This window comes from Suricata suricatta, chromosome 1 (assembly GCF_006229205.1).
Source record: "Suricata suricatta isolate VVHF042 chromosome 1, meerkat_22Aug2017_6uvM2_HiC, whole genome shotgun sequence".
Lineage (NCBI taxonomy): Eukaryota > Metazoa > Chordata > Mammalia > Carnivora > Herpestidae > Suricata > Suricata suricatta.
In genome coordinates, this window is record NC_043700.1 from 123,112,415 (window position 1) to 123,129,326 (window position 16,912).

The window sequence follows — 16,912 nt, forward strand, 5'->3', positions numbered from 1 at the left end:
ATTAATTATGATGCTGGTAGGGTGATGCCACTAGTTTGTACTAAAAGCAGTTGCTGAGGAAACTGTTCTGATATCAATCATTTATACCTTAGGAAGACAGGTGAACAAAATGTCATTCAGTTCTTAGTAACAAAAATTCCTTTAATAAAATGCATCGATTGGTTGACTGAATGAATGATGGTCCACAGTTTTAATTATGCAACTGGTTATATTTTTCTTCACATATGCCTGTAAAGCTCTCTAAGTAATATTTTCTATTCACTATGGTAATACTAGTACACATTTTGTGTACCACCCTCACCTGTAACTTCATCTTATTGTTCATATGTTCTTTTATTATTACTCTATTTTCCTCAAATGATTATTACTTTGCAAGATGCTTAAGTGAGCAGAAAAAATCCTCCACACAAACATGTAAAACCATATAAAAAATTAGGCAAAAATATATTGCTGGTATATTTCTTTTGGATGTATTCCACTGGAAGGAAAACTTTAAGGTCACTTATTTGAGTCTTAGAAATATTAAATTATAGAAAATTTTGTGGGTACTTTTCCCCCCCAAAATACTGTTGAGGTATATCTAATCACCATCACTACTAAAATCTTTCATGATTCAATGGGGGGCAAAAACACCACCATATCAATGAATAAGAGAGTGAGAAGAAATATAAATAGTGAGAAGGGTGACAATATTATTTTTTAATTTATCAAGGTAAATGATAGCATATTTTTTAATCAAAACTGTTTGGGCCTATATGCATTATAAATAATTTATTAAGTAAAGAAACAATAAATATAATATTTTGCCACTGGGGAAATGAATGTCTCGTATTAAACAAATTGATAATCCTGTATTTGAACATGATACATATTAATTATTTATTAAAATAGTCTCCAGAAAAGTAATTTAAGCATCAATTCAAGAATATATTACCAAAAACATGTGGAAGGCTTATCCATAGGCTTTTTAATCTAAAAGCTTAGCTTTTATATTAGAATTTACAAAGATAAAATTAGATAATGCCAAGATCAAAGTAAATTATTCAGAATAGTTCCTTCTATTTTTTTTCCTCAAGGCAAGTCTCCTTTTGGGAATTCACTTTGAATTCATGTACCTTTCCTTCATTGAAATTGACCTTTCTTACTTTCATTAATAATATCCACTTACCGAACTATAAAACAGATACTTCATTTGTACTATTATCAGTACTACTTCTCCATTTAGGAAGGGAGTGTGTTAATTTAGGACTCCAAAGACACATTAATATTTTTAAAAAATTTGTGGAACTTTTTCAAATTACCCACTGCACCACTGGTCAAAAACATACTTCTTAAAACCTAAGTATAAATTTATAATTGAGTTTTAGATGAAAATACAGATAGCAAAGAATGAAATAAAAAAACATATTAAAAGATGTCCAAAATTATTATGACAGTAATAAATAGCCACCTTTGCCAAGGTAGGTACAGTCATAAGCACAAAATTCAATCACAACATGATGAAATATGTAAATACACATCTAACTGTGCAAGTACACAGGCATTTCTATAACAAAGAATTTGAACCACATGACTCAAATTGTTTTTTCTGATTTGCTTATGCTGTTCTGATTATTTTAATTGCCTGGTTGATATACTTTAGCTCATATCCCTAATACAAGTAGTATATCAACTAACAATGATTAATATTATATGATATTAAGTATGTACACTTATTATGCATTATATTGCCATTAGAGTGTCTCTTTACATGTGAAATCACCAATTTATACATGTTGAAAACAATGCAAGGATTTATTTCAATTCCAGAGTTTAAAACTCTGAATGGTAAACTGATTTCCTAACTAAAGGTTTGATTTTCTGTAGAGAAAAATAAAATGATTTAACTATACTACTTTTTGTTTGTTTTGTTTGTTACACATCGCCAAAGATTTCTGGCTATTGTGTTAAATAAAATCACATTAATAGACAGCAAATGAGCATCTACTGTATACAAATTACTGTAGTGAAGAGACAGCAAAAATTCTGCACTTCCTATACATGAGGATCTCTCTAGTCTTTGCAAATTCAGTAATTATATTTTAAGTTGAATTAAATTTATAAATGTCACATATGAAAATTACTAAAAATATTTGATTAATATTTTCAAAATAAAAGTATTTCTCAGAGGTTTTACCAAAATTATATTGGCAATTATATTAAGCCTTACTATAAATTGCTATAAATCTTGCTTTAATAGGACTCTAGAGTCAATAATTGAAAGGTTTTACTCCATCAAAAATTTTTTAAACCCTCAATGCTCTTCACAAATATAAATAACAGAATTAAAGGTATCATTATTTTAGTTTCCAGACTTTTGAAAATCACTTTTATTTAAATCATCATTTTAAAATGGGTAGCATTAATGAGCTTTTTATCAATATCAATTATCAATAATGAGTTTCTTATATGCTGAAAAAAACATTAATTATGTTGCTTAAAAAATAAATTGTGTAAAACTTATTCAACCAGAAATTCTTTCTGAGCTAATGTGCATAAACAGATAGTGGTAGCTTTTTTCAAATCCTATAATGTGACATCCAAAATGAAATAGATTTCCAAAATCTATTTCATTTAATAAAATGTTATTTTATTAAATAACATTCAACAAACCCAAGTCACTCTAAGGAATATTTCATTTATTAGATTTGTACTTCAAGTATGCAAAGTGACATCATTTACTTTATAAAACGTTGGCTAACTGCATTGATTCAAAGGTACTCCAGCTGTGGCTTCAACCAACTTATCCGGAGTATACTCAGGAGACTGACAGTTTTTAGTATATCATTCTTTTCTCTACAACAAACTAATGAAGTATGTAACACTCACTACTTTATAAAAAATAAAATTAATGTTTAACAGTTATTTGCATACATTACTTTATATGTTTCCAGTGTCTAGCATTAAATTTCTAGAAGTTAGATAGTTGAATTTAAAACTAAATGCATATATAATTTTGCTAACTACTGACAAATATCCCTTCAAAAGGGTGTACATTTTCACCATCTGCAATTCCTTTTAGATAAATACACATGAATGACAAAATTGTATAATGTATCATCTATCTGTATAAAAGTGAGAAAAATCTGCATTTTTAAAAGATTATCTGTCAAATCAACTGCAGGAAGAATGTTTTAAAAATGATTATACTAAATTCATATTCAAACAGAAAAATTTTAAGTAGCTTCTTCTGATATTATCCTATAATACATAGTAATGGAATTATAAACATTGTAAAATATAAAATATAAACATTGCCTTCATTTGATAATATTTATGTGGTATTATCTGTAATATAAAAGTAGTGCATAAACAAAAAGACTTTATAATCTTAAACATTATGTCTAATTCAAAAAGTTAAAATTAAGGATGCTGAAACCCAATCTGTAGACTTCTCAAATGTATGCAGTAAGACCAAGATTCTAAAGCTCCACTTTAATGTTATTTCTACTTTAATTTGAAAACGACTATGTTAAAGTTATTAATAGCAGTTTTACAAAATTAACAGCTTGTTTTTGTACTCAAATACTTAAATTTGAATAAACAATGAATTCTTATAATCTACTTCAAAGGATTGATTTTGGTATTTGATGACATGGCAATTTATGCTTTGATATAAACTTGAAGTATTATATATTCAATAATATATTTATTCAACATGAATTTATCTCATACTCCTGTGTAGTTATGTGTTTATAAGTATATGTTTGTGGTGCTATTGGTGATTATTAATACTGAGGTCAACTTTATTTTATTAACATTAACCTATGCAGTTATTATTGGAGTGGTTAAAATTTTGAAGAGTAAACCTGAATCCATAAAACTTCCATTTGGTTATTTAAAATAAATGAAAAATGGAACTGTAATTGCTGTTTTCTTCCTTCAAAAAGAGAAAATATTAAATTTTCCATTATGCATTAAATTACAATTTTGTTCTTTTAAATATCTTAATATGTTTTTTCTTATTTTAAAGTTATCTTTCCACTGGATTTATGTTTCCAAAACAGATTTTAAGATCACCAGAATCATGTGTCTATGGCATCCAGCATGTCCCTTGCACATATAATATACAAAACTGGCGCAGGAAAACACTTAGTGCATCCTAAATAATATGAAGTTTATCAGTGAAAGCTAAGTGAGTAGGATCCAAGTTGTGTGATATGATGCATTTACTTAGCACTTACCTGAAGGATGAAGATTCTGTTCCTCTAAAAATTCTAGATCAAGCATTAGATCATCTTCATCCAGTTCACAAGATCCCAAATTATTCAAAACATCCTGAAGAAATAGCAAAATCAATAGTTAGAGACCAAAACACTGAGAAATTGAGGATATGCCCACATATAGATGCTAAGAAGAAAAAAATGAAAAATGAAAAGTTCCAGCTAAATCCCAGAAATCACCCAACTATCCCATAGGCTTTAACATTATCAGCCCAATAAAAAATCCCAAGCATTATTATCAAAATCTTAATCCTCACTAAAGTTTCTAAAGAGGATATAAAGGCTTTTTCAAATGTATAGAAGTCTGTTAACTGAAACTTAAGATTATTTTTATAATCATCTTTCAAATATGAATAACATTCTTCTGATACATTTAATGAATTGTTTCTCAAACAAATTTGTATAGAGTGTCAACCATGAGATATTAATTTAGACCATACTTGGAAGTGAAGATCCAGGTACCATTTCCTAATTTCCTAATTGTTAAGATTGGGAGACATAAATTGAAGCAATAAATGTTAATAAGATTAAAAATTAATTATTGACTTTCACAATAGTACAAACATCAGAGCTAAATTATAAGTTTCTTTTCTCCTTTCTCTTAGAGGGAAAACAGAAGGGTATATTGAGAAGTTTTGAGGGGAAATAGTGATGTGCAAAAGTAGGAATTCTTGAGGAAGGAATAAGATTCTAATTTGTATATTTACATATATAAAAGAGTGGGGACTCTATTAAGAAAAAGCAATGATTTAACACTTGAAACTAGATTGAAATAACAAACGTACATTTTGTACTTCTGTACAAATGCATATGATGCAACATGTAGTGAATAATACTACATCTTAGACCATTTTTTCTACTGATTTGAACGTTAACATAACAAGTTTAAACAACTAAATATGCATTAAGGAAAGCCCAGTGATACTGTCAAATGGATACTGAACACCTTAGTTCTGGGGTTTGAAAGCAAAGACACTCTGACTTTTAAATAAATTATTCTCACTGTAAGAAAAAATAGAATTAAACATCACTAAACTTTAGATTCATGTGTTATATGTGAATAGAGCACAATTAAGTTTCAAAGGTAATAAATATCCCCAAATATAAGTGCTTTTCTCTACAAATGAAAGTTACACAAAATAATTATCTCATTGCATTATGTTTAATTCCATTTTATCTGTATTAATTATATGGTAACTAATAATTGAAACTATAAAACAATCACTGTGTACTGATAGTTTTATGATATATTGTGGCAGGAATAGCCTATTAAGAATAAACTGCTTATTTATATAGCATCAAAATATGCTATAAGACATAGGCAACAAAAGATAATCTGCCTTCCTCAAAATTGCAAAATGGAATATTAAAACAATAAAAGAAGCATAATTCAAGTTGAATGTGGATAATAAAGAGTTTAGAAAAGGGAGATTTGCTAAAGACAATAGAATTCATATCTATTAGCCATTATATAAATAAGAGAATCTTAATTTGGGAGCCCAGAGTATGTTTGTAAAAACAAAAATTGTATCATAATGAAAATATAGTACTTCATCCAGCTTCAAACTGGTCTAAATAATTTTAGTCTCATATTTTGAATTTATTGAACAATATTATAGTCTTATTTCTAACCAAAATTCATATGCTGAATACCTAACCCCCAGTATCTTAGAATGGGACATGTTTGGAGACAGAATCCTTAAGGAAATAATTATAGTTAAATCAGGTTGCATGGGTGGGCCCTAATCCAGTAAGATTAGCGCTCTTATCAGAGAATATTAGGACTCAGGCAACACAAACAGAAGGACAATCATATGAAGACACAGCGAGAGGGAACCATTTGCAGGCCAAGGAGAGAGGATTCAGGAGAAAACAAATCTTCCTACACCGTGATCTTGGATTTCCAGCCTCAAAAAAATGGTAAGAAGATAATTTTCTATTGTTTAAGCCACCTACTCTGTGGCATTTTGTTATGGCAGCCCCAACAAACTAATACTAAGCCCACAACAGTTAGAAAACAATGAAGGTTGGAACAAAGGAAGAAATAAATGAATGCCTGGTAGTTGACTGTCACCTTTTTGTTTGTTTGTTTGTTTTGTTACACCCAGTAAGGACATCTTTCTCGTTATAGGATTCTATGGTTTGCACAGCATTTCCCTCTTCTATTTGGAATCACCCTGCGCAACCCATTAGCTATGGTACCAGAAGAAGGTACCAGGTTTTTACATGAGTGAAACCCCCTGTGTTGGATTGATGATCCAAGATAGACTTCTTAACCAAACTTGCTGGCAACCCTTCTGTACAAATGAGAAAGGTTTCTGTCTATTTGGTGATAGTAACACAAGATGTAAAATGATGTCATCACAGAGGCCTTGGGTTTCATTATATAGCTACAACCAGTCTAAGTCTACTTGAAAAATTTTTTAAATGTCATAGTAGCAGGTCTGCTGGCTTCTGGTTCTAGGAATCCCAGAGGCCCAGAAACATACATGATCTTTTCAAGGTTGAATTTTATTTTAAAAAAATTAATGTTTATTTATTTTAGAGACAGAGAGAGAGAGAGAGAGAGAGCGCATGAGCAGGAGAGAACAGAGAGAGAGGGAGACACAGAATCTGAAACAGGTTCTGAGCTAGCTGTCAACACAGAGCCTGATGTGGGGCTCGAACTCACAGACTGTGAGATCATGACCTGAACCGAAGTCAGATGCACAACTGACTGAGCCAGCCAGGCGCCCCAAGGCTGAATTTTAAATACTGAATTTTGAAGGGTACCTGGGTAGCTCAGTCAGTTAAGTGTGCACCTTCAGCTCAGGTCATGATCTCATAGTCTGTGAGTTTGAGCCCCGCATCAGGCTCTGTGCTGACAGCTTGAAGCCTGGCATTGGCTTCAAATTCTGGTTCTCCCTCTCTCTCTCTGCCCCTCCTCCACTCATGCGCTCGCTCGCTCTCTCTCTCTCTCTCTCTCTCTCTCTCTCTCTCAAAAATAAACAAACATTAAAAAATTAAATTTTGAATTTGAAAGTTAATACAACCACTAAAAGTTTGAAAAATAAATTTTAAAAAAGGTCCTTTGTGAAAAGGAGAGGAGAGGAGAGGAGAGGAGAGGAGAGGAGAGGAAAGGAATATAAAGAAATATTTAAAAGTCCTGCCACTGAGGGGCATCTGGGTAGCTCATTTGGTTAAGTGGCCAACATCAGCTCAGGTCATGATCTCACAGATTGTGGGTTCGAGCCCCTCATAGGCTCTGAGCTGTCCACATTGCACAGCTGACAGGCCTGGAGCCTGCTTCGGATTCTGTGTCTCCTTCTCTCTCTGCCCCTCCCCAGCTCACACTCTGTCTCTGATCTCTAAAAAATAAAATAAAAAACATTAAAAACCTTGTCACTGATAATCCTACATTTATAATTTAAGAAAGTAACACCATGAAACTGAACAAATAGAATTTGGAAAACTTAACTGCATTGTTCCAATTTTATTCACATTTTGCAAATTACCTTTGACATTTAGACTAGGATGGGTCCATTTACCACTGATCTAGATGAATTACTCTTAAATATAATTCTAAATAGCCTTGCATTAATATCTTACTTATAAAGCACTCCTGTTAGCATAGTGGAGTCTTTGAAGCTGATAAAACTTATAATAAAAGAAGAGAAAATGCAGCAATATGATATGTTATAGAAGAAATCAATGTGAACTCATAAACTTAAAAATATGTTTTCCTGATTTCTCCTTAAAAGAGACCAACAACAGTAGCAATACTTTTGGCCCCAGCCAGCACTTACAGGCAAACCAGATACTTGCTGCTCAATATCCTCCAACAAAGAACCAGGGCTCCTTAGGTGTTAAGGAAAGGGGGGAAAAAGGAAAGAGAAACAGAATAATTGTTTCATTCTTTCATTGCCAGAAAACAAGCTTCATCTAAAAAAAACAAGTCAGAGGCCGTTTGAAAGGCTCACAAAAACAATCCAAATGGCTTCTCCCCCTTGCTAATCTCTGACATATGACATGAAAAAAAATATACATGGCTAAATTAAACAGCTTGGGTCTGTTGAAGGCTAAGAGTTAGTTCATGATACTCAAACAGAATGTTGATATGAGGCCCTCATACTGGGTTAAGTTTTAAGTAAGTGATGAATCACTTAATTCCACTACTGAAACTAATATTGCACTATATGTTAACTGGATTTTAAATAAAAACTTGGCCAAAAAAAGATAAAAACAGAGAGGGAGGCCAACCCTAAGAGACAAATACAGAGAACAAACTGAGGATTGCTGGAGGGAGGTGGGGGTGGGGGGCTAAGTGGGTGATGAGCATTATGGAGGGTGCATTTATGGATGAGCACTGAGTGTCACATGTAAGTGATAAATCACCAGGTTCTGCTCCTGAATTCAAGACTACACCATATGTTAAATAACTTGAATTTTAATTAATATACATAGCATATATTTATATTAATTTAAATATTAAGAGAGAGGGAGAGACTTTTTTAAATGTGCTCATAATATACACAAAAAGTACATACAGGGTAAAATATCTTTAATTTCTATTGTCTTCAATAAATAGTTAATATATGGGTATTTTGTTTTTCTGATTACATGTAAGCTTATAATAAAAAGACACGTATTTCTTTCCATTTGTGTAAGGGAAGACCTGTAAATATCAAAGTAGCAGCATCAAAATTCTGTACTAGGAACAGGAAAGATTTATCAGCACTAATGGTCACACATAATAACCAAGTGGAAAAGAAGTCCAGCAGTTAATTAACACTAATGATCATACTCCACATCTAACAGAACAGAACTGTGTGTTTCAAACATTTGATAAATTAGTGGAATAAATAGAAGTGGTAACTAAGCAGATATAGTCTCTCATCTCCTAGAAGATAAAAAGTTAGATAGCTTTACATAATAAAGATATACTAATGAAAGTGCATGAGTTTTTAATAAAATTCATACAACAGACCTATATATCATAATAACAGGGAAATTGTTTTGTAACACAAGCAGTTTGGACTTAAAAAAACAAATCATTTTATGAGGAAACACCAATATTGCACAAAATTAAAAACTAGGCTTGAATTTTAAGTAAAGGCATAAGAACATAGAACAAGTAGATTTTAATTGTAAAAATAAAGTCCACCTGATGGCCAATATCCTTAGTTTGAATCATTGCTGAATATACAGCAAGTTCCAAAGACAAAAAATTTTCTAATTAAAAATCCAGAATCTGCAAGTCTAAGAGATAACTTTATATTTCTTTTAACTCTAGCATGAATCTTAGGAAAGTCTCAGATACCTTTAAAATCCTAGGGAAATATGAAAATTTCCACATCAGCAAAGTGAAAGAAGACAAGAGATGGAAAGAAAGGTAAATCCATAGTATTAGCACTTTAGTAACCAGTTTAAGGATAAGTATATGACAGGCTTTGGAATTATTGTAATATGTATTTTTTTCAAAAATTAAAGCATTTAAGATAAATTGTTATGTTTGGGGTGCCTGAATGGCCCAGTCAGTTGAGTGTCCGACATTAGCTCAGGTCATGATCTCATGGTCTGTAAGTCTGAGCCCTATCTTGAGCTCTGTGCTGACAGCTCAGAGCCTGGAGCCTGCTTCAGATTCCTGTCTCCCTCTCTCTGCCTTTCTCCCACTCGTGCCCTGTCTCTCCCTCTCTCTGTCTCAAAAAAAAAGATTATATTTTTTTTAAAAAAAGATAAATTGTCATGTTAGATTTGTTATTTCACTAGTACTTCAAGAAGAATTTAATTCTAGAAAATTTAAACCAATGTTAAAAGACCATGGAAAATGAAAATGCCTGGGTGGCTCATTCAGTTAAGTGTCTGACTTTGGCTCAGGTCATGATTTCAGTTTGTGGGTTCAAGTCCTGCATCAGGCTCTGTGCTGACAACTCAGAGCCTGGAGCCTGCTTCAGATTCTGTGTCTCCCTCTCTCTCTGCCCATCCCCAACTCATGCTATTTCTCTCTCTTTGGCTCTCAAAACTAAACATTAAAAAATTTAAAAAAAAACCAAAAAGGCCATGGAAAATGTAATTTAATCCATATTCTATTTTATTGGCATGTAACATTTGTGTGGATAGTCTGAAAAAAGTTGAGAGTTTAATTGTAATGAAATACTAATTATTTACTAAATTCACAATATTAATGAATTAGATATTAAATCAAGCACAATTACTACGAGGTATTTTCTAAATAGACATTTAAAAATCTATCAATAGCAGTGATTACTCAGGTAATCTGCCAAATGACTTTGACTCACTAAAAGTAAACTACAAAATTATTAAGGAAGTAATTCAAAAATTAATCTTCTAAACCCTAGGGATATAACAAAGGTATATAACAATGAACCTAACAGAACACGTTCTCCTTCCTCATAGACCTTACAAATAACTGTAAAGAAATGCCATTTTTAAATAGTTTTTTTTAATACATTAGTCTCCTGTGTTTGGTTAATATGAAGCAATTCTCTAGAGCCTGGTTGCTATTGGCTGAAATAATAACATTGAATTTCTGAAGTTCCTAAGTTCAAAAAACAAGCTGTGATCACCCCATTAATATGAAACCAACCCATTAACCCCACTCTAAAATAACCCTTTAGCCTTTTTTCTTTATTGCAGTAAAGATAATAACTATGATCCAGGTAAAAATAAAGCTGAAACATGTCACCACACAAGGAAGCACTACTTTAAAAAGGAAGAATTCCATCAAAGGAGATTATTAAATTATTAAAACATTATAAAGATGTCATTAATTGCATGTTTATACTACAATATTTTAATCAAAGGATTATCCAAATAGGCTTAACTTATCTAAGAGGAAAGATATGGCATCTTGGACTAGACTTTCATAGCTGTTCACAAAAATATGTAATTGACATAGAACTGCTTTGATCATTACTCGATATAAAAAGGGAAGAGATAACTATTCAAATTAATAAGACAGAGTCAACCTGGTCTGCATTCTCCTTTTAATCATCTTCCACTATAAGCAGGTTCATCTAGATATACAATTCATTCTCCAATATTCTAATCATAGAAGATTCCACAGATTAACCAAAGAGAAAATATTATTTTATTATCAAAAATGTATGAAATAGCAATTGTAGAAGGCCTCAAACTTCCCTGTGTAAACCTAATAATACATTTTGAGATGTGCTCACAATTAATTATATTTGCATTTATTTGGCAAAAATGATAGTATCAACTAACTTCACACATGTCTTTAAATAATTTATATTATTCCCAAAAGAGAAATCACACAAATTATATAAAATGGGACGTTAAAAGTGGTAAGGTACACATATCATCACAAACAGGCATCAGAATAGGATGGGTACACATAATTTTATAAGAGTTAAGCACATATATATATATATATATATATATATATATATATATATATATACACACACCTATATATGGAGTGGAAAAGAAAAGAAAATACACCAATACATGCATATATTTTTAGTGATATGATTTCACTGCTATTTTCTAGAAAGAGAATTTAACACAATATTTCATAATTATTTCTCTGAGGATAGTTATTTGGTTTTGATTTTCTGATTGGGTAAAGAAAGCACACTCAATCATTATGATAGAATTACCTTCACCTTTCAACATGGCAGCAGTGAAGTATATCCAAACACAGTTTGCTTTTTGGTAGGTACAGATTTACTGTATAAATCTGTATAGCTCAAAATATAGTTTTAAGAATTAGTTTCAAAAATATATCTTAATCCTATCAACGCTTATTCATAAGATTTCCCACAAATCCAAAGACATATATTTTGCAAATATATGAATGGTGATCTTATGACTTCATTAAAATAATATATTGTAGGGGCACCTGGGTGGCTCAGTTGGTTAAGCGACCAACTTCAGCTCAGGTCATGATCTCTTGGTTTGTGAGCTCGAGCCCCATGTTGGGCTCTGTGCTGACAGCTCAGAGCCTGGAGCCTCCTTCAAACTCTGTGTCTCCTCCTCTCTCTGCCCCTCCAATGCTCATGCTCTGTCTCTCTCTGTCTCTCAATAATAAATAAAAGCGTTAATTTTTTTAATAACAAAATAAAATAGTATAGTCATTATAAATAAGTTCAAAGGATAATACTGTATTTTGATTAACATGTGTTTTCAGTATTTAAATATGAACAAACAAACTCCACGCTCAGTGCAGAGCCTGACTTGGGGCTTCATCCCACCACCCTGGTATCATGGCCTGAGCTGAAATCAAGAGTCTGATGCCAAACTGGTTGAGCTACCCAGGTGCCCCAGCAAAATGAGATTCTTAAAGCTCTACCCAAAGTTGCTAATCTGTACCTTTATACTAATATAACAATGACATAAGTACTAAAATAACAAAACAAATATGCTAAAATATTTCATGTTTCAATATTTTTAGGAAACCTAACATACAGATTCATGTAACCATAGATGTTTGAATCTTAAACCAATACCTGAATTCACATAAATTTAAAATTACACTCTAAATTTATTTAAAAATAAATATCTTACTGATACAAGGAAATAAGTTAAAGTTAATTACATTATTAGCAAACTTCACAAATCAAAATTAAAATGTAATAATTGCTATTATTTAAAAATATGTATTTTTACAAATAACAAACTAATGGTCACCAGAGGGAAGAGGAGTGAAGTGATGGGTAAAATGGATGAAGAGGAGTGAGAGACACAGGCTTCCAGTTATAGAATGAATAAGTCACAGGAAGAAAAGGCACAGCATAGGGAATATAAGCAATGATACTTTAATAGTTCTGTATTGTAACAGAGAGTAACTACACTTGTGGAAAGAACAGAATAATGTATAGATAAATTGAATCACTATATTTTACACCTGAAATGAATTTAGCATTGTATGCCAACTATACTCAATTGAAAAATTAAAAATTTTAAAGTTTAAAATGCATATTTTTCCTTAGTATCATTTAAACTATGGAGAAAAAAATAGTATCTTTTGGTATTCTGTTTTCATGACAAATTAGAACCAATGTCATAGATGCCATCTCCTTGAATCTAAACCTGACTGTATCAGTTTGTGCCATTATCAATAATTTTGATTATTGTCTTTATCAAATAGTCTTATCTCCAATGAAAGTAGCATTTGTTTGTTTATAGTATAAATGTAGTATAAAAGACTCCAATTGTACCATATATGACAGGCTAGAGATGAACAGGCAATGTGAAGAATGTTTGAAATTCTAGTATCTAAAAAAATTTTTTTGAGTTATTTATTTTGAGAAACAGAGTGAACGAGCAGGGGAGGGGCAAAAAGAGAAGGAAAATCACAAGCAGGCTCCACACAGTCCCTGTGGAGTCTGATGCGGGGCTCAAACTGACAAGCCATGAAATCATGACCCCAGCTGAAACCAAGAGTCAGATGCTTAACCAACTGAGCCACCCAAGCACCCCTGAACTTCTAATATTTTTAAAAATATATTATATACAAAGATCATTATTTCTAGCCTTCATTCTTATTTGTGTATAGGGGAATTGAGCATTTCAAAGTCATGAAGTATACAATATTATCTTCTGATCGGTGTTGCTGTCAACTTTTTGCCAAGGACCATTACAATTTTCAATTTTCACTACTCACTTCTCTGAAGTTATTCTCATGAAAGTATTCATTTCTGTATGTTCTCTCCTTATCTAACACAGAAAAAGATATCAATGGTATGTGTCTCTAGAATAAATACTAGTTATTGTCATTCAAAACCCCATAATATGATCTCTATCTACCTCCCCCAAATTGCTTCCTTCACACTTACTACAGCCAATCATATCTGCTCTATTCTGAAAATGTCACTTGCATTTCTTTCACTGCACAGAATATATCCCTTGCCCCAAATGCCTAAAAAACAAATGCAAGGTAACATATTTATACTTTATAATACCACAGGCATTTTTTTACAACGCTACTTTTAATATGTGCTAAAAAATGTTTCTTGATAGGAATATTTACTGATAAACAAGTTTAAGAACCTTGCTCTAAAAAATTCCCTTTATGTGCAATATGTAACGGCTCTCATGAAACACAGACTCACAGACTGTACCCACACTAAGCAAAGTGCTTTTCCCAAGGAAAGAACATGGAGTACTCATTGTACTTCCCTCTGGAGAAAAACCCAACACTGCCTCATTCTTTGTGCTCACAGTTTAAAAAAAATACTATTAGATGTTTTAAGGAAAATACATTATCCAGACAAGCATTCATGTATAACACAGAGGAATGCTTACGGACTCTTAATCACTAGGCCTACACTAGTTTGTTTTAGAATTTTAAGATGAACATTTTTTAAGCTGTCATTTTAGTCTCACTGAAAATATGTATTTTTCACCATTATCAGTGGTTCTGAAAATTGTATGAGATTTCCACTGTTCCACTACTCCAATATATGCTGAATTATAATTTGCCAAAGAAAATCTAATATATAAATTTGTCACACCACTGACCATAATGTTAACCACAGAGCAAAATCAATACATTCAAGTTGAGGATAGCTGTTCCAGAGGACAAAAAATAGGTAATTTTAGACATGGTTTTTCTGTAATTAAGTCTTTATTCTAGGTTTATCTTTATATATAAGATACTATGAAATTGATAAATATCTTAGTGATTAATAAATTAAAGGTTGCCATTTTATTTATGAAATAGGAATCAAATACATCCAATGAAACTTTTGTCAAAGTTGTGCTAAATAACACAGTACAGTGGGAAATCCAAATTACTGGGTGGATAAACCTGATTTTGAACCCTAATCCAGCCACCAAACCAGCTCTGTGAATCGAAGCAAATCATAACCTCTTTAATGTCCTTCCATGAAATGATTAGAATAGTTATTCTTGTAATTCCATACAATCTCAAATGTTAAAATCTATAAGACAACTATGAGCTTGGCAGAGTCAGCCAAACTTCAGAGTCTATGGGCACATTCCCCAAAACTGCTCTTACTTCTGACAGCAACAGAACGTTTGGAATGTTTCCAAAACACCCTCAAGTATAATAATTCACTGGAAAGCCTCACAGAATTCAATGAAAGCTATGTTCACAATTAAGATTTATAATAGGGAAAGAGTGTGGGCCAAAAATTAGCCAAAGGAAGAGGTGAGTTGAGTCTGGGAAGGTTCCAAATGCAAAGCTTCCCTCGTATACATGAAGAATTACTCTCCCAGTATGATTATATAACAGCCCACGGCGAGTATTGCCAACAAGGGTAGCTCATTCCAGCTTCAGTGTCCAGAGTTTTTAACTGGACTTCATTATGCAGGTATAATTAATTGATTGACTACATGGTTGATCTATCCTTTAGATTATCGGATATGTTCAGTTCCACTTAAGATCCAATGTGGCCAGCTCCCTACTCTAAGTAAATATAATACTATGATGTGTGATATAGGCTATCCTGTCTTAACCCGGAGGCCGGTCCCGGCGCGCTCATCCCCGGCGTTCTGCTGCACCTATCTCGTCAGCCCCAACCGGCAGGGCGGAGAATCGGCATGGGTTCTTTTCCTGAGGGAGGGAGAGAAAACAGGGCAGGAGAGGGAAGACGCAGAGAGTGAAGAAGCACACAGTTTCCGATCAAGCCTCTAGCTTCTTTATTCTTCTTCTTCTCCTTTTTTTATTAAGAAAATAATTCCTCTTACATAGAATTTTGGGGCGGAGAACTGACCCGGATCAGTTACCAGGTAAACAGAGTCAAATGCATATCAAAAGAAGCGCCCAGACTTGCCTCTGCAATGCTGGGGAAGGGAAGCTAGCACTGAATAATCCAAAATGCGGTTTTGATCTTTTGTGCACCTTGGCCACTCTACATCTGGCCCAACATGACCGACGCCAAAATCTTGGACCAGGAAATGGCAATCTCCAGCCTCCAGATGCAAATCTTGTTTACTGGTTCACTCCCCAGAGAGTGATAATCCTTGCCTGAGGCAGCCAGAAAACTTGGCGGCTTCCGACACTATCCCTCACAAGCTAAGGGCAAAGGCCATACTTCTTTTTGGGAAGGACTCAATTCTTCACTACACATATACTGTTTCCATAGATAGGCCATGGCTAGGGAACTAATTTTGTCTTAAACTGCAAAGCCTAAATAAAAAAGACACATGTAATATTTTTTCTTAGAGTCTAGAGCCATATATGCAGGTGGAAAAATATCAATTTGAGTTGTTTTTTTATTTTATTTTTTTACAGCTTATTCATTTTTTGAGAAGCAGAGAGAGAAAGAGAGACAGAGAGAAAAGGAGTGAGAGAGGGTCAGGGAGAGAGGAAGACACAGAATCAGAGGCAGGTTCCAGGCTCTGAGCTGTCAGCACAGAGCCCCATGTGAGGCTCAAACCCATGGTGCACTAAATCCTGAACAAGGAACAGGAGAGAAATGTTTCCTAATCTAGACAGTAAATGTATAAGGAAATACATAAGATAATTTGAGTTACTGACAAATGCTATTTAAAAAATATATAAATATTCACTGGTTATAGGAGGCAGCTACTTTACTTGAGGTAGGCAGGGAAGGCCTTTCTAAAGGTATCATTAGGGCTGAGTCATGAATAATAAGCACCATATGAAAAAATTGAAGGAAAAGTATTCCTAACAGAAGAAACAATATATGCGAATTATC

The 16,912-nt window shown here is 32.8% G+C and overlaps 1 protein-coding gene across 1 annotated transcript in view; it reads right to left on the bottom strand.

Moving 5' to 3' along the window:
- The window catches only part of CCSER1 (coiled-coil serine rich protein 1), a 639,473-nt gene that overhangs the window by 407,478 nt on the left and 215,083 nt on the right, over positions 1-16,912 (bottom strand). Inside the window, exon 4 of the mRNA XM_029943144.1 lies at positions 4,224-4,317. Coding sequence (XP_029799004.1) covers positions 4,224-4,317 — 94 coding nt within the window. The remainder of the gene's footprint in view (positions 1-4,223; positions 4,318-16,912) is intronic.